The 19,845-nt window shown below is 35.7% G+C and overlaps 1 protein-coding gene across 1 annotated transcript in view; it reads right to left on the minus strand.

Annotated features, from left to right (window-relative positions):
- Window positions 1–1,621: 1,621 nt before the first annotated feature.
- Window positions 1,622–19,845, minus strand: part of GUCY1A1 (guanylate cyclase 1 soluble subunit alpha 1) — a 36,436-nt gene continuing 18,212 nt past the window's right edge. Inside the window, exons 2-9 of the mRNA XM_074822965.1 lie at window positions 15,988–16,395; window positions 13,199–13,260; window positions 11,530–11,588; window positions 9,747–10,456; window positions 7,763–8,248; window positions 7,123–7,266; window positions 4,868–5,022; window positions 1,622–2,691 (exon numbers count right to left, since the gene is read on the minus strand). Of these exons, the coding sequence (XP_074679066.1) occupies window positions 2,490–2,691; window positions 4,868–5,022; window positions 7,123–7,266; window positions 7,763–8,248; window positions 9,747–10,456; window positions 11,530–11,588; window positions 13,199–13,260; window positions 15,988–16,236 (2,067 nt within the window). The 5' untranslated portion in view covers window positions 16,237–16,395 and the 3' untranslated portion in view covers window positions 1,622–2,489. The remainder of the gene's footprint in view (window positions 2,692–4,867; window positions 5,023–7,122; window positions 7,267–7,762; window positions 8,249–9,746; window positions 10,457–11,529; window positions 11,589–13,198; window positions 13,261–15,987; window positions 16,396–19,845) is intronic.

Raw genomic sequence — 19,845 nt, forward strand, 5'->3', positions numbered from 1 at the left:
AGGATTATTCTCTGAACTAAGGCTGAAGTAGATGTGGGAATGTTTTGAACTTTTCAGAAAAAAAGTTAGTGAAATAAAAAGGAATTCTACAGCAATTCTATCCTACCTGGTAAAGTAGCCTAGGGTGTATTAAAAATAGAGAATTATAAAAAGTAATGTTGGAAGATTAATTTGATCTGTAATAAAAACTTTGGCCTAGGGCACATTTTATTTTACAGAGATACACTTAAGAAGGTGTCAGGAACTGTCATGACGAACATCCTACTGAATGACAGATTTGTATGACATCTGGCTTTGAGAATGGCCCCCATCCAGTCCAGCAACAGTTCTTTCCTAGGGACAAAAGGAAATTCACTCCTAAGAGTCCCTTCTATTCGGTAGATATGGAGAAAGAAATCTCTTTTATTTAAAAGCCTATTTGTTTTTTAACATTCAACAGATGACAGGAATGGATAGATTCCTAGTGACTTCGGTCATTACTGGCTTAATATAATGAGCCTCCTGAAGAGTCAGTAGTCAAATACTGCCACATTTTTAAATCCAGGAGCACCCGTATGAGACTGTTACTAGCCTCTGGGTATTTATGTCAACAGAACAGAATTTTCCAACAAAAATAATATTGCAAAGATCAGTCACCAGGATTTGCATAGTTCTTGTTTCCTTGAAACACTGCTGTTAAAAATGTTACAAATATGTATGCCTGTATATGTGCATGTATACACATGGCACACGCAAGAGAGAGATGTGTATATATATGTAATACACAGAGACTTTCAGATTCCATTTTTGTGTCACAGAATTATTTCTAAGCATCTTGGATGGATATAGGAGACGTCATGCAATAGCAGGATTCAATCTGTCAAGTTTAGTTTAAAGGCTGCTTACAGGAAATCTGAATTAAAATATACTTTTAAAATGTTCTCAGTGCTTGGGATTTTTCTCAAGGCTCTGATGGTACATCTTTTGTATGAGTTTCTACTGCAAAATAGTAGGATAAAACAGTAGATCAAGCTTCAGAATGAACTAGTCAAGTTCAGAAAATGAAGAGAATGGCACCTTAGTCTAATGTAATTGCTCCCTGTAAATATTGAGTGCAAAATCTGATTCAGAGGCAAGTAGATTGAAGAAATACTTTTATGGCTTGATATGCCAAAATCCCAAGAGTTTAAAAGGTTAGAATAATAACTAATAATATTTGATGCTACTGGAATTATTTGTATGTGTGTTAGCAGCCTGCAGTTCTCCAGCCTGCAGTTGGGAGGGATCACACTGTGCAGCACAGGGAAATATCTGTGCAGATGGATCTGCTAGTTGGAGAGGCAAAATCCTAAACTCAGGACTTGTAACTAACTCTATTCTGCCAGTTCTAGAGGCAGACCCTTGGGAGTTCTCCACTTATGTTCCACAATAGAAGAGCTTGTACTGTAGTAATATGAATACTTCGTATATGTGTTCATAGTTTTAAAGAATTTCTGTTCACCTGTAGGTTCCCCTGGCAACTTCAAAGCGAGTATACCATCGGCATTTCAGTAACATGTCATACCCACACTGCTGTCCTTGAATAAGGGTCATAGCTTTAAACTGGTGTGCTTCTGTTCCATTTTACACAGTCTGACTGGAATTACCTTTCTAAACAAACACTTCAAAGCATGTTTTATTACACTTCTTTTACAACATTTAAATTTAAATGACAACAAAAAGAAAACATTTATTGCTCTAATACATAATAGCAAGTAGATATTATTTTTTGTAAAGTATTTTAAAAACCCCAAGAACTAAAATATTGTTTGATGATTACAGAGACTTTAGTATGTGATTATACAGTGTTTCAATCTATATTTATTTTATACACAAAATAAAGTTCATGAAACAGTAAGCAGAAAACTCTGCTATGTATATGTGCATTAGCTACAACTAGCAGCCTGATCTGGAAGATGCTGAGCACCCTCAACACACTGACTCCAGTCAGTGTTAGAAGATGGTCAGCAGTTTCTAGGGTGAGGCCCAAATGATGCACTGGAAGGAGTATGTGATAGCAATGACAATATTTTAATGGATATTTTCTTATGGAATCACTAAGAAAATATATTTTAATAGCCATCGATAAGCACCAGCTCACAACACTGCATGTGGCTGCATCACTTGCACATTACATTTCCTGACACACTGCATGTACAATACATCTAGAATTCTCAGCAGAGAGAACTGAGAGAGTTGTAACATAGCACTTACAAATTACCACAGGGAAAATGTAGTTTTTAGTAGCATTTTCAACAGTGAAGTTGCAACATTATTTTAGTGACTATGTTCCTTATGCAAAGGAAAAATAAAAAGTAGTCAGTGACATACTTCCTGAAATTTTAATACTGGCTTTCAGGTGTTAACAATCTAAAGTGCTTTCATGTTTCATACATTTTTAAAAATTTTCAATTTATACAAAAAAATCAAAATATTTATAAATTTATTTTATACACTTGTGAATGTACAATTTAGTCTATTCCTGTTTCCTCACCCAAAAAATTGGCATTGCCATCTCCCAAATCTCTCTTTTGAAACCAAGTCTGTGAGTTTGTTCCTTGAATATAAGCATCCAGAAAATAGCAAATTCCAGGGATATCACTGGGAAAATTTGGTGGAAGCTCTTCTCTTGAGCGAGGTGTGAACACAAAACCTGGATATTGCTTTAACAACCTAGAACAAAAATGAATCACCTTGATTACGAAGTAATCAGTCACTAATTGTTACTACAAGTGCAGACATTAAATAATTATTCATGTACAGCAGGGCAGAATATAGTAGGGCAGAATATAATTTAATATTTATATGTTATTTACTGAAAATATATAAAAAATACTGTTTATTTGGTAACCTTGATAACTTGGGCACCAGCGCAAACAGGAATATTACCTCTCTTTTTTGTCTTGTCGATGATCTGCATGTAGGTGCTACGTTTGTTGTAAATATTTTCAAAAATTATCCAGTACTGAAAGCTAATGCAGATTTTCACATGAAATTGGCACCATAATTAATGTTTCAGCTAATGAAATACTGAAAAGCTTATTAACTAAACTATTCAGGTCCTCTTACCAATTCTAATAATTTTGCTTTTTCACACGTGTCCACTAAACCCAGTGGTCTTCTATATCTGAAACACAGATTGCTAATCTGTAGGGATAAATACTGATAACTGGTATCTAAACTTCCAAACAATTATTGCAATATACAGGAGTTGTGCAAGGTGCCATAATGTTATCAATATGTGTTTAGAATTGGTGTGTGAATCAAAAAGAAAAAAACATTAAACAAAAAGGAGGTTAACACATCATTCATTCAGGGAAAAAAACAAACATATCACAATAATAACAATAGTTTACCCTTTAACCAAATTGCCTATTTTCTAGGCACTCAGAGAATTAATTCTCTTTTTTTTTCAACAGTATACTCATTTCAGATATTCTCTTGAGGTGAATACACAGCCATGCAGAAACCTACTTATGCCACAAGTTATAGGCAAGTCTTGTGTGGATGAAATGTCTACATATGGATATGGAAAAAAAATCACTGTTGGCCAGCACTGTTCTTCTGACATACATAAGCACTGGTGATGCTAATGCTATCTCTGTCTTTGTTTAGCATGCACGATCAAAAAGGTTATTTACTGTGTGCCCTTATAGCTGTGCTACTTTTACCCAAATCACCTGTGTGAGATAATCTAAAGCTTGGCACCCTGCAAGTCACACAGCACATGCTGCAGGGGATCAGGATCCTGTAACAAATTCTGTCTGACATTGGTCACAGAACCTTGCCACAAGGCATTAACAGATACATGGCAGTGGGTACAAGCTGAGTAGGAACAACTGACTGTCCAGACTACAGTGAGGGTAGCAGAGCTTCCTGAAAAGGAAAAAATTTATATCCATATTTCTGGTTATTTTACCCAGCCACCCATATCACTTTCTACTAGTAGATTCACTCTCTACAGTTCATTCTTAGAAAACTTTTGGCCACTCTGCAAGAAACAATACTCTCTATCAGCTCAGTGGCATAAAATTCAGACCCGGACCTGGAGTTCAGATGTACACGGTTGTTACCATCAAATTCAAAACAGTTTCCTATTATCTTGCCTGGCACCTATAAGACACTATTAGTTGGCCATGAACATGTTGCAAGGTGATTTTTAAGTACAATTAAACAGATAATACAAAGAGAGTATTAGGTTTGGAGGACAACAGAAAGATGCTGTATTTCCCATGGGAGAGCCTGCTAGCTGTCTGCATAATTGCATAGTACACATTGCTAAAAATGTCTGATCTAAGTGGATAAATAGTACAGCCTAAATTCCATACTAAATGGTTTAAACTGAGTTGGGATCAAGACCTGCATAAACTAATCACTGGCATGGCTGATTCATTGCAACCTATTCATTCATCTTCCCTCCCCAACAGAGAATGAAGATATGTAGGGTGATGTTTAACAAATCTTCAGTTAGATTGTTATTTTCAACCTGCAGCTGGTTTAGCATCCAGTTCACACTGAAAGCCACATAGCTCCAAGAGGATCCAACTACATGAGAGAAGGAAAAAAAAAAAAAAGCAAGAGGTATACAGCTGCAGGGTAAGAAGCAAAATTGGCCCAGACCGCCCATTAATTTTAAATGTAACATCTGAAGAATAAGTATCAGCTGTTCTGTTTCACCCTTTTTCTTGCTACTGCTGGTTGCATTCTGACTAAAAATAACCATGGTGCATTTATGAGCAGTCAGATAAAAAGCAAACAGCAGTACTTCAGAGGGAAAAAGAACAGGAAGATAATGAACTATTACAGTAACTACTTCAGGGGGACATTTTACAGATATGAAGCACTGTACCTGTAAGTTGTTGGGCTGACGTTTATTTTTCTAGGTATACTGCAAGATTCAAACTTATTGGCAAGAGTTACATTATTTCCAAAAAGGCAATAACGAGGCATTTTAACTCCAACAACTCCAGCAAAGACAGATCCAGAATGAAGGCCAATACGCATCTTTAAATAAAAGACAGAAAACAGCATTATTAAGTAAAATAAAATGGTTAAAGTCCATTTTATAAATTCTTCCTCTATTAAAAAAAAAGAAATAATGAGCTACTAATATAAATAGAGTTAGTACAGTCTCCTTAAAATGTCTGTATTCTGGTCATCACTGCTCGTGGACAGGAAACTAGATGAAGTTTACCTTGCTTTGCATTTATAGTAAGTAATCCTTCATCTGATATGAATGTGATAACGCTGGTCTCTGTGGCAGTAAATTGCTCTAGAAACATCAGCAGGAGTTACTATGGCTTTCCTGGGAGGAATTACATGACACAATGCTGTTAGACTGGTGACAGTTAATGAATAGTACTTGCTTTGCTGTTAAGGTCTGAAGACAAGTCTTAGAGGATAGCAAAGACAATATGGATATGCTGTAGTTCCAGCTGAACTCTATTGACAAGGTCACAGATAGAGTAAATCTCAATCCCAAAGTACAGAATTTTGATAATTAATCAAATTATACAGCAGTTGAAACATTTTGATACCTCTTCTTTGTAACTCACACTCAGATTTTTGAGCTTTGCTTAGCTGGTGCTGCGTTCTATGTTCTTTTTTTTTGAGATGTGTTCTTTTTCTTATGTGCATTATACACGTGTAGACATGTTTTCTTCAGAATAGCACTCTGACACAATAATGGCATGATGTTGGCAAGCTTGTGTATCTCCTCTGTGTGCTACTCTTTACATATCAAGAGAATATCCTATCATTATGAAGAAGTCACAGTTTCTAATTTTGAGTGGAAAAGCAGAAAAGCCTGCAACAAAAGCAAAATCCATCCACACAGCAAAGATGCACATTGATATACAAGTCTGATTTCAAGTAAGCAATTTGCAGTTATGCCTTTTCCTTTGACAATTAATACATGACAGTAGACTGTTACGTATTTGTTGTTCTGCAAAACAACCAATGCTTTCATGAAGCATTTTATTAAAACAGATGCATGTTTTCATTAAAAATAGAAAGATTCAGTTTTCTTCTAAGAAGCTTCTAGTAGGTACTTACACAGTAAAATTTTCTACTTATTTTAAAATTACTTTTTAAAATGTAATAGCATTCCTCATTCAAAATTATAGAGGTAGCATTTATGTGGAAAGTATAAACACATTATAATATTGTCAAAATGTTTCCAGATTTTTTTAAGCATAATTTAATTTGATATTGTGAAATACAAAAAGAACAACTGCTGTTCTCTGTGATAAATGTGGAGCATGTAAGCCTAATAACCCTTTTCTTTGTCTTGGAATACAAATATTCCTTAATCTAAAATCAAAGAAGCCTGAAATTTTCTAAAGGAACAAATGAACAGATAAATGTTAAAAATGAGCAAATGAAAGACATAATGAACTGAGACACCTGTATTACAAATAATAGGACCCCATTCCGGGACATTTGAACTTAGTAGAAGGTCCACATTGTTTGTCATGCACACAGGCCTTTCTCTTTTTTTCTCAGTGAGGTAAACCTACATGAAAAGTTCAGTACATGTGTAAGTCCTCACTGAAAGGAAGCCATAAACATAACTACCACTGAATCTAACAGTTGCTTTGACATTAACACCTTATTTTATGGTAGTGGTTCAGTATCTGACTATAAAAGAAGAACAGCAACAGAATCCTTTAAAGATGTGTGGATTACTACAATCAGAACATGTCTTTGATAATTTGTATTTATACCTGTTATCCCAAAAGACCCCTCACTGGGTCTAATTTTGAGAGAGGATTATTCTCCTCATTAGAAAACAGTATCAGAATATTCCATGCCACTGACAAATCTATTGCTACCGAGACAAAAACTGCAACATGTCAGTGCATGATTTCACTGCATTTAAGTCTTTTGGGTTGATTTTCAGATCTCTGTTTCATCTTTACCTCTCCACAGAACTCTCATTCACAGAACTAAGAAGGTCAGCTTCTCCAGCCATACACACTTGATTCCCCAACTTGTCTGAGTTAATGCAATGATGTGAAATTTCCTTGAGACAAAACCCCCAAAAGCACCTAAACAAACAAAAATGCCCACTTCAGCCATATAAAATATAATAAAATATATAACCTTGATAGGCTCTCCATGGGGAGACACCACCTCATCTGACAGCTCCATCATCTTCAGGGCCATTAATGCTATTTGAACAGCATGTGTTTCACTTTCTTTGTGTAAACCTCCAGCGACACAGTAGGCATCTCCAATAGTCTCAACCTAAAACAGGCATATTTGTTCCTTACTGTTAGACTGTTTGTCACATGAATAGTCTGTGGCTTCAGTAAGAATTGTGCCTACATATTGACTGAGTCTTATTTGTCCTGCTAAATTATTTAAGTCCTCGGAAAATCCTGCAATATCATTCAAAAGGCAAAATTGCACAACTTGTATTTATTGCTGAGCATGATGCTAGAATACTTTTCCTTGCCCACCTGCTGTGAGGCACCCATAGCTACATTAAACAACTGTTTACTCCAGATTCACAGCACTGTCATTGAAATTAATTTTTAAAATTAACTCAAGTTTTGATGGGTTTCTCTCTTGGCTGCATGAACAGCTGATTTGGTTGATTGGGGTTTTTTATAGTTTGTTTTGTGATTTATCTTAGAATGAAGATTTAGGGCAAAATAATTTTTGGACTTCTATTATCCTCTGTCCCATTTAGTCTTCATTTCCTTTCCTTCCCCAGAAACCCACAGAATAAATTGTGTACCTTGTAGACATCTAGCTCTCCACACTGGTAATCAAAGCGAGTATAAAGCTCATTAAGCATGGTGATAACCTGCATAGGTGAGCATTGGGAACAGATGGCAGTGAATCCAACAATGTCAGAGAAAAGCATTGTGACATTATTAAATTTCTTGGCTTGCACAACTTGTCCCTGCCACAGCTGCTGAGCAACCTCTCCAGGAAAAATTGAAAACAGAAGATCTACGGTCTTTTTCTTTTCTTCTTCAAGTGCTTGATGGGCCTGCTCAAGGGTTGCTTTTAGCTTTCCTAACCTCTTCTTCAGTCCATCCTGAGCTCTGGCCTGCTCTCCTATCAGAACAACATCTCTCAATGCATTGTGAATGGGAATATCTGAGAGGTACAATCCACGTCCTGTAAAATCTTCTAGTCTATCCACACAAGGAGATCCCAAGAATAGGATGGCGCTGGATTCAAAAATATAGATCATCTGGCCTTTAAGATCCATTACCTGAAACAGTTAAAGAAACAAGAATTCATGCAAAACATGCGAGGCAATGGTTTAGAAGCAAGAAGTTTTAGAGGAAATATATTTTGCTGAAATGTGGGAAAATCAGACTGGTCCACAGTCCTTACATTTTCATTTAGTTGCTTAAGAGAAAACATGGGGTGCTAAAGCCATTAAATAAGTTTAATTTGCTTGAGCCTTCTGGTACAAGTTAGACCACAACTTAAGGATAAACACCTAATTATGTTTGGGTATCAGTATCGGGTTTAGCTTAGGAAGAAAAATAAACAAAAAAATAATGTGCATTTCCATCTATTGATGTTACTGACTATAGTGGCCTATGAATTTCTGCTAATAACTCAAGCATGTAGTTCATACACCACTTTCTTTGTACAATAAAGTGAGAAAATCTGCTTCAATTTTGTCACAGGATGTTCAGTACTCACTGCAATTTAAAATTAAAAGGCATAAATGGCAGAAATATCCTATTTTAATGATCTAAAGAAGCAAAATATTTTGTGTGACGTGTTTTTATGTCCCTTCCGTATTGAGTTGTGTAATGTGCAAGGTGCTGCAGAGCATCACTTAACATTGCTTTGAAAGACTGTTTTTTGAAGAAAACCTGTTACTTGCTCATAGATATTTGCATATGTAAGTACATGCAAAAGCAAAGCAGAGTCTACTACCCTTTGTAATCATTAAACTGTTGCCTAGTGCAGAAAAGGATCTGAGATGAAGTAGCTAATCAGTGCTACATTTTTTCCCACTTCGTTAATAACTGGGTGAAACCTTTATTAGCATTCTTCATTTAAATTCTTGGAGTATTGAGTCTGAACTGGTAATTCATCTTGGAGCGCCTCAGATGTATATAAGCTGGAATTCAGCTGGGGCCAGTGATGAATAAAAGCAGTCATTGAATAGTCAATGTTTTTTACTGTCCCAGGTCATTTGCCACAGACCCAGCTTCGGCAAAAATAGTAAGTAATCCCATTCAGCCAAAACTAAGTGGGACCTTTGGCAATTGCACCTGATGAAAACATCAGAATATCAAAGATACCAAAGGCTGAATGAGCACAGGAAATGTGTACTTCTTTCCCCAAATCCTAGAGCTGTTGTTTCCAGATGATTGAGGAGCACTTTAATAAAGCTTTCCCTGCTGCTGTCTTTGTGTTGGAGATGCCCTTATTCTCTGCAGCCTGCCATGTCATTGGCTTTATCTCAATTTACTGAGTTTATCTCAATATTTAAAATTATTTTTTTAATAAAATCAATTTAACAATCAGATTTTACTTGTGTAAAAGTCCTAAAACAGAGTTTTGCCTGAATATTGGCTTCAGAATCTGAATTATAATAAGAGTGCCCTCAACAAATCATTATTATTCAGTTGTATTAGATGCTGAGAGGTAGACAATGCAAAATGCACTGTGTATTGTGGCTGTTTTAACTCTACCTGAAGAAAACAAATTCCTCACAGAAGTAATGCTTATTAAAAGTTTCTTACCATGGATGATTTCATATCAGTATTATCCCATCTTCTGACTCGTACAGTAAACTGCATATTTAGCATTGTCATTATTCCACTAAAAGTGCAGCTTACTTTGGGGGTAAGAATTTCAAAATACTCTTCAAAATTTGGCTTAGCTTGAAACTCTCTTCTGGTCAAAAGTCTTCTTATCCCATTTCCAATTTGAAGAACTGACATATCTTTGTCAAACATAAAATGAAATGGGAAAGTCTTACAGAACACAGAGGCAGGAATCACAAGTGAAGACTGTGGTTTACATGGAGATAAGGAAGGTTTTGCACTTTTGACTTGTATTGAATACAGCAAATAAGGCTGATTAGCAAACTCAGTGCAGTCATTATGGAAACAAGGAGGCATGAGCATCACTTCCACCTCAGTTTCATACAAAATATGAGCTGCTGCTTTAATAATACCAGATAGAATAAGACTCGTGATTTTGTTAGGAAAGAAATAATACACATTTAAGAAGTCCTGATCTTTTTCCAGGCATAATATGGAGGCATCTTCAAGTCTGTCCTTCTTTCCTGCTTCTTGGCTGTGGCCACTCTGCTTCAGCAGAGTAGTGAAACTGTTCAAGAAGTCCTTAAGGGTTCCTCCAATAACCCCTAAAATGTGTTCATCCTCTTCATAGCATATTTTGAATAGCTCTTCACCAAGAGATTCCCGTAGAGACTCCACGGGAACACCTGCATGGAACCACATTTTAGTCAGAACTGCACTCATCACACTGAATCTCAGGCTAACCTCCACTTTTTTTCATGTTAGACCAAATGAAATTAGCAATATCCTTCCCTGTTCCAGCACTGATACCTGAGGGCCCTCTCACTTAGGAGTCCTGCTGTAACCAAAGACATACTCATGTTGCCTGGAAAACAGGGAGACAACAGGTTGTAGTTTGGAAAGACCAAAGACTCAGTGTTCTTTGTAGAGATGTAGACAGAATTAATGCATGTTTTGGCACAGGATTTAATCCAATTCCCTTAGCTTGATATAAAGAAATAGGAATTTGAAAAGTTAAGAATAAAAAGTAAGAATAAAATAGGATCTGTGTACACATGCAGATATAAGTACTATGCCTGATCCAGTAAATTAAATGACCCTAGGAATGTTCGAGGGCACTGAGGCCAACTGGCACTGAACAGCTCACATCTTTGCTAGTAAATTTGTTTCAACAGGATAGCTGCATGCAGACTGACTGCTGGGAATGTTCCAACTCCCCGACTGTTACTGGGAATCATTTGGAAAAGTGTTATCTGTCATGGGCCAACTGTGTGCCAGGATGAGCTTAACAGTTTAACTGTGCAAAAGACCATTTTTCCATTCCTGGAAATGTTAATTTACTATTACAGATGTACCCAGAGAGTTCATATTGCAAATTACATCAGTTCTCTTCCAACAGACCACAGTCCTTCAGAGAATGAAAAGGATCAAATAGTTTTTAATGAGTATAAAACTGTAACTTATTACTGAATGTACGTTAAACTCCCTCTAGATGTTGCACCTTAGGGGTGGATGAATCTATGATAGCTCAGACTTGAGAAACTCATCTCTTTAGCTCAACTTTTGACACTGAACTGTTAGTTGCAGAGGTCACAGTTTAAGCTCTGTGTTGTCAGCATCACTGCAGCCCTTATCTGGAGGAAATTATTTCTTAGTAAGAAGAATAATATATATTTCCATTTATTATTTTATATATATAAGTTATATATAATCTATATGTTTGTATACATATATCTATTACTAAACAAGCTTACATTACCTGCTGAATTAGCATGATCACTGATTATTTTTTCAAAATCTTCTCTATCCCCAGTTTTTCTGTAAAGATCATAAAAATATAAATAAAACCCCTGAAAAATCACGATAAACATGGTAAAAATAGAAAGTAAACCCTGTCTTTAATGTGTACAGACCAAGTTTTGTTGATCAAATTGCCAGTTTTTCATTAATTGAAAATAGGGTCTTGGTAGGATCTTAGATTATCCTGTGCGTTTGTGATAAATTAGTTTTAGTGGTCTGAGCTGATTATGGATTGAGGCCAGATACTATAGACTGTCATTGATTAAAAACTCTTAGTTTGCAACAATCCTGTTTTTTGTTTGGTTTGGGGTTTTTGCTTGAAGCTCTAACTATATTTCATAATGTATTGTAAAATATGATTGGAGTTTATATTCAAGCATTTATTGGAACTACATTGCATTAAATTCAAAAGAGGTGAGAAAGTATTTCTGTTTTGAGAAGAAATACCAATAACAACTATTAACTTTAGAATTACTTGTTCATTGGTAGCAATCCAGATTCTGTGACACAAAAATGCAGCCCTCTGAGTTCTCTGAGGTCAATAAACATCAACCTGAATGTCAGACCCGAAATGATGAGAAGGACATGTAATTTAGATTAACCTCCATATAAGCATTAAGCCTTTGATACATACTTTCTGAATTTCTTCACTTGAAATATCTTAGATATATTTATATGCAAAAGCAATACAGACATTTAGATCAGTTTTACATTTGCATTATTACATCATTCAGAATAGTGTAATAATTTTTTGTTTCAAACTAATACTCCAGGAAGCAACATATAATTAAAGATCGGGAAAATATTTGTACCAACAAGCCAGTCTGCAATTGCAATGCACATCTGACCAACTGTCTTCAGTTCAGTCAATGCATGTAAAGTGCTTTGAAAATAACAAATATAATTAGATACACTGCAATTATCTATTCTTATCAAGGTAAACAACAGTGTAGTGTCCAACTTCATTATTTTTCTCCACTTTTGAAAGGAGATTTAAGCTGAGGGGCTTATTTTTTCAGATGCATTCAATAAATTGAGTCCTCAATGTATAATGAGATGCTAAGAAATTCTCATTCCCCACAAGTTTCAAATAATTAATATTGTGTTAGTACTAAGGAGTGCTGAAAGTCAAGCTGAGTTCCTCAGAAACAGAAATGAGAACCCAAGTGAGCCCAGTAAAAACATGTGTGTTGGTCGCTGAATCAGAAGTCACATTTTTTTGTATAATACTAATCATTTGCATCTAAAATTATTTTCCTGGGATCTTAGAAACACTGGGCTAGCTCCATATACAACTGTATCTACTTTTCCATCTATGCCCGGGTAGTCTCTGAGTTCCTCCAAAACACTTGCTCATTTTAAACAAAGTCCTTGCCTGTTTCCCTGAACAAATGGCTAAGTTTGCCCACTAAATCAACTCGGTGAGTGATTTAAATATTTGCAAATATTTTAAAATAAACTAAATCATTATTAACTTACCTTACATGAAATGTTACACACCCGTTTGACAAGATAATTGAAAACAGACTCCAGAAGTCCTGACTCCCAGTCACCACCCCAGTCCTTATGAACTGTCTGCAAAACATTTTTGCTGTGAAGTTAGTTGTAAACCCATTACACATACATACCTGGTTTCTTTTATTCTGTGTTTTGCAAGTGTTCTCTGAAGGGCAAGATTTAGCCTTTCAAACTGGGAAAGAAAAAAAGGTATGTTGATTAAAATGTCATTGCTGAAAATTTAATTGTAAGAATAACATTTTTATACAGAGAAGAATTACTTTGCTCTCTTTGGGACTATCATCTTTTTTCAAGATGGTATAGTTGTTAGAAACAGCATCTCATTTCTGTGTTTGAGGTTTAGTTTATGATGGTGTCTTAATTTCCAGTACCACAATAATTAAGCCCCTTAGCTGATATGCACCAGTGGTTGTGCATTTTAAATATAGGGATGTGCTTCACCTCCAACTTGTCAAATGGCAATAAAGACAGTGCTGCTAAAAAATAAGTGTAACTAATCCAATTTTCTATTATTCCACATCTCCCCCAAAAAAACACCCTACAGTGGATGCAAAATGTAGAGAGAAATTTTTGCAGTTTAAAATATATTCTCCTAACAGAAAAAGCCACTTATATCTGCATTATGCCCATTTATTATTAGAACCATTTATTTTATATATGTAGAAAAACAAGAATTTTGGCTATATATGCTGCAAATCCAAATATCCTCCAGATGAAAATTGAGTCACTGTAGATAACCTTTGTAAAAGGATTCCATAATAAAAGACCCTTTAGAGTATCGTGAAGATTTACCTTAATTTACCTTGATCCCATTGTTCCATATCCTTTCTGTAGTTCCTAATTGGATCAGAGAGAACACTTTCCAAACATGCATATTTCACATGGTTGAGGCCAGTAAAACTGTTTTATGTATGTAGTCTCTGATCATTTGAAACTCAAACTTCCCATAAAGACAGGGTCATAGGATAGTACCATACTGCCATGATAGAATTTGGCTGTGAGGCTTGCTGTGGTCTGGCTTTGCTTTGGTTCTCATTCCCTGAAGAAATTAGCATTTGCTACTGCATCTTCTACTTTTTCTATTTTCAAAAGGAAGGTTTTCAAACATAAAATAACATGTGAAAGAAAGGCAATATATTCTGGAGACTTTTTCCAAGCAAAAATCTAAATTGAACAACTGTTCTACCATGTGTATGAACACAATGTAAATTACATCTGTGTATAAACTGGTACAGTAAATGGAACGCCATCCAATTCATTACTTATCTCTGAGTAATATTCTCTATATTTCTGTAAACACACAAAGAAGCAAATAAAACAATCACATACACTACATTACATCTCAAATTTAATCAACAGTTGTTCTGAATTCACTATGTTCTGGACTTCCATGCACAACTCACTGATTTCATGAGGAGTTCATTAATCAATCGGGGTTATGATGCAGCCCTCTGTTTTGGAGTTTCCAATTGGAAAGAAGATGATGTTAGTCGCTGATGGTTAAGTAAGGCACTATAAAGTATCTAAGCAATGAAAAATATGTTTTTAAACAAGAAAAACCCTTCTATGGAGAACCAGGACTGGGAAGATGCTTAGGTTTTGACTGCAAATTAACATGAGAACAGACTACCTGGACAAAGTTCCACTGAATATGACTTGAATAACTGTAAATAGCAGTGGCAATAACCTTGAACTTCAGTAGCTCCTGGGGCACATGGTCATAATATGCTTGACTTTAGCAAGCTTTTGTCCCAGCTGTTGAACTAGCCTATCATGATTATATAATAGGCAGATGCATACATTTATATCACTCTTTAAAGAAAAAACCCAACAGTTTCATTAAAAGTCCCACCAACAACTATATACTACAAAAGCAATACAGCAATCATGACACCATAGAAAGGGTGCATTGCCAGTTCATTCTTGAGTTAAATGTCCTTTCCTTTATACATTTAAAGATCAGTTTGAAGGGATTAATTTCTTCTGTGCAAGTGCAGCAGAGGTAAAAGAGTCTATCAAAAATTATAACGGAGTTTTAACAAAAGGGTAATAGATGAAGAGTTGCAAAAACAGATCACCAAATAGATTTAACAAAACTCCAGCACATTTAGTAAGGTACACTGAATGTCAAGTAATAGAGTTGTAATCAATTGAGTATACAGAGTTGGCCATTTTCCACTTGTAGTCCCAATATATACCAGTCAGTTCCTTCACACTTTCCACAGAATTTGAGGCAAGGCCAAGGGTTGCATGTTATGGAGCTGCATTTTTCATGTTCTTTTTACAGAGACAAACCATGGTGTTCATCTCAACTCAAGCAAACCACTGTGCATGCACTGTACCTGTTTTCAGTTGCATTGAGCGGAGACCTAAGAATAATTTTGTGGTAAACAGAGACAGTAATGTTTTTAAAAATAGTATGGCAGGAGGTTAGCATCATAACAGGTGAAAACAGCTATTTTACTTTTTTTGTGATGAATAATGTATGTAGCAGTATAAATTCAGTTAGGTGAATTGATGAAGTGACCATATAATTTACATAATTAGGTAACAAAGCAGAGTTTCTCTAACTATCTGTAAAAAAAATGCTATAAAAACACATGGATTTCAAAGGAACAATTAAAATGATCAGTTGAAGGTTGCAAGTACAAGGCAAAAATATAGGGAAATACAGTGGATGGGATGGTGTGAAAGTGTACAAAACTGATTGTGGCAAAATTGTATCCAGAAGGAATGGAAGACGATGAAACAAGGATTTAAACTGTGCAGAACTACATAAGAACACAAACTTTGAAGTCAAAACAACTTTCTAAAGGCTTACATCTAAAGGCTTGCATAAAATGCTTTTTAAATATTTATAACTGCTATTAAATTTTATTATTATGCAGTAGCTATTTACCTCAGGAAAGATTAGTTTGCAGATGCTTTCAGTTAATGTGTGCAGGTACACTCTACTTCTGCTTGTTTTCCTTTGTGGAAGGTTTCCTTGAGCATCTTTTTCATGGATTTCTTTGCAGATGGGCAAAGCTGCTCTAGAGCTGTTCTCTGCACAGTCCTTGTCATGTTCCTCAGTAATGTGACTTGGAGTCAGCAAGGAGAAAGGACATTCCCCTGTGATCTTCAAGTCTTTCAGTTTTGTACAGAACATACTGTACGAAGTCTCTCTCTTGAGATTCAGAGTACTTGGCTTTGTGTTTGTTCTCTTCTGTTTACTAACAAGAGCAGAAGATGGCAGAATAGTACATAAGGCAACCACTGTGGAAGATTATTGGTAGCTTTAAATCACCACAGGAACAAATGTGTGCCCCTACAAAGCAAGAAAAAAGAAAAACAAAAACATTTATTTTCTCTTTTAAATTCCTGTGATGTGACAGTTTTATCATATGTGCATTAAAATAATGGCTTCTCTAGGACCTTGGTCAGGAAAGCACTTAAGCTCATGTGCCACTTTAAGCATGCAATCCCTACTGACTTCAGTGCTTCAGGTAATTAAAGTTGTGTGCATGGTTAAATTCTTGGCTGAATTAGGGCTCTAGTGATTAAGGCAGAGGACTTGTTTTATCTGATAGATCTTTGGTCACATTGATGGATGAGGTTTCTGAAATAGACTGCAGAATGAGAAAACATTTTTAATTTTTCGTAAGCAGCTATTAAAAAATACCTGATACAGCACAATGAAACTGATTTGTTATGGATACTTAAAACTCAATTTACTTGATGCCCAAGATACCCTTCTTGTAATAGAGACATGAATGACTGAAGTTAGTACTTGCACTTCGGGAACAGCAAACCATCCAAGATAAAAGGTTAGCACCTCCTGTAAAAGCCGCTGACTGGTGACAACTAACATGGGAATTTGACCACATAGCTGATGTAGTTGCTTGGAAACACCAAGGGATTTTTATGCTTTCGAAGGTGATATCTTTCAAAGAATGCATTTAAAAAAAAAAGGGCTGAACTTTTCATTTTAATAATTGTTCCCTGTTTGTTACATTTATTTCAATAAAACTTAATCTGAAAAAGGCTCTTCCCTTAAGGGCTTCATTTTCTATTGGCTGTATCTCATTGAGTCAGATCCTCTCATCCTCATATAATACTCTAACAAGGTAATCCTTGAGAGCTCTTGGCAACTCTGGAAGCAGCTGAAGACATTCTTCTCTCTGGAGATGCAGTACAGTAACCATTTCTTTCAGAGGCACTATGGCTTTAATCAGCCTGTGCACCACACTGCTTATTTGAGCCCTTGAGACACCCAAAGGGCTTTTAGGGTCACACAGCAACTGTACCGGGGTTAAAAATAACTAATTCCCTGATACAGTTTATCAGCTGCTTCTTTTGAAACAGCTGGAATGAATGGCACAGCAGAGGAGTGCTGCAGACCCAGCACAAGTGTCACAGGTAAGAGGTGAAACAGGCAGAAGCTATTCTTGCTGGACCTGCTGCTGAAAAAAAATAGTTGGCAGAAAAGGCCCTTTTAAAGTATTTTGTAATACTGATGGTGTCAGGCCAGCTTCTCAGGGACATCTATCAAAATTATTAAGAATCAATAAACACAATGCTAAGAACAAGAGGCTGAAGAATGTTTACATAACAGTCTATACTTCTGATTTCAGTTTTTACATAGAAACTCATGTGTTTCTACTGCATGGATATCAGTAATGCTTTATTTTTTATTGCTGAACACTGTTGTGTAGAAAATGAGGCAGTGAAAAATTTCAAGCAAGAACCACACTCTCAATACATAAATATACACAATACTTTTCTTTATAATGTAAGCATCGTAAAAGTATCTTTATTCAGGAGCCATTATATAACCTTGTTATTACTTTACTAAAAAAGAAAAGCAGAAAAGAACCACCTTTTTGTAGTTCGACTGGTCTGTGTACTGAAATAACTGTTAAGAAAAATAGTAACATAAATATATAGGTGCACCATTGTCAAGGTATAAAAATATTTATGGCTTTAATGGATCTTACATATATACTCACGTGCTTTGCTGAATTTGGGCCTTAAATTTCAAGATAAATCTTGACTTTATAAAATAACACTACTAAAACTTTTTAAATCAAGTATACCAGTATTTCAGAAGAAAAAAAATTCTGAAATATATTTTTGTGAAAAAATATATAATAAATCATGTAAAACATATCCCAGTGAATGTAACATATTAATTCCAAAATGCACTTATATGTGCTGCTACTTAAAAAAAATAAAGTTTCTCTCTGTGAAGAATGTAAGACTGAATTCATGGTTAAATTAGATTCCAACAAATATTTACTGCATTTACACTAAACTAAGACAAAAGGAAGTGATTGACCTGCAGGAATTACTGATAGTTTTGATGGTGGTTTTTTTTACCTGTTGGTGAACCCGTTTCTCTGTTTCTAGAATACAATAATCTGGAATTTTTTGGGAGTTCACTTCCATGCTAGCATATTGTATTTTAATTAAATTACCTTTGATGTGGTAGGAAAAATAACCAGGCAGGTAGAATCAGCTCTGTGATACCATTATTTTACACCTGGAAAACGTGAAGTCTCCAGAAGCTGCCAAGTGGGAAGAAGAGGTCCCAGAAGATGGTCACTGGCCAGGACTTATTGAGAGGCAAAAAGGGCACTGATGTGAAGGTCCCTGAGTCGACAACGCTGCTGGACATGCAGCTTCTGTGTCTGCAGCTTTTTTTTTGTGATACAGCCTGGCATCCTTTGTGCTGCAGGACATCCACATTCAGCTTCTTCCTGCCCTGGTGGGGACTGGAATCTGTGCTCTTCCTCTGAACATGACCTTGGGCTCCTGCCAACTGCTATTTATGACAAAATTATCATTGATTTGCAAGAAAGTGGAGAACCATGATGTTTCTAGTAATAATACTGTTGTACAAACCCAGTATCAGCAATGTACAGATCTTTAAATTCCAAATAATGATGACACAGTTCCTAAAGAAATCTTCCTGCAGAACTATTTTCTAAGTATCCTGAAGTTCTTGTTTTCCCAGAAACAAATGGGCTGGCCCTTTGATTACATATGTCCTGGTTCAAAACTAGTATCAACTTAATAGACATAACAACTTTCAAGCAGTGACCAATTCAAAAGTCTTCCTGACCTCTGCAATGACAAGGCCCCCTAAATAACATCTTTAAAGAAACAAAGTGAAAAACCTAATTCCGTAACACTTCAGATGATTCAAATACTGAAAAAAAACCATGCATATACTAGGTCTTCCTTTATTAATCAAGTTTGCATGTTGTATCCTAAGTGCACCTTGCACTTAATATAACTAAAATTCAGAAAAAAAATCTATTGTGTTATAGGAAAACCTGTCTCACTCAAACAGTAATTAAGACAGTGGTTTTAAAGTTCTGACAGGAGAAAGACAATGAATTGCCAATGTAGAATTTACAGTAGGAATTTCAGCAGTATAATGGACCTTGAAAAGTTATGAGTAAGATGATGGCACACATCACAGATTTAAGTCAAACATTTGCCGATGTCTTTCAAGAATGAGGAACACCAGCCCTCCTGTTGTTCACAATGTTTAAAGACATTTTCTGACCATAACAAAAAAATAAGAAACATGAGGAAACATGGGAAAAGTTTTTCATTTTAATTCCTCTCCAAACTTGCTTAAGAGAGCTCATCCCAGGGGAGCAGCAGTGTTTAATGTGAATTCTCCATCTCTGCCATATTAATTGCTGTCATATTTACCTTGGGAAGCAAACTGAAAACTAAAATTAAATAATCTGCTGTGAGATCAAGC

The sequence above is a fragment of the Strix aluco genome, chromosome 4 (assembly GCF_031877795.1).
Source record: "Strix aluco isolate bStrAlu1 chromosome 4, bStrAlu1.hap1, whole genome shotgun sequence".
Lineage (NCBI taxonomy): Eukaryota > Metazoa > Chordata > Aves > Strigiformes > Strigidae > Strix > Strix aluco.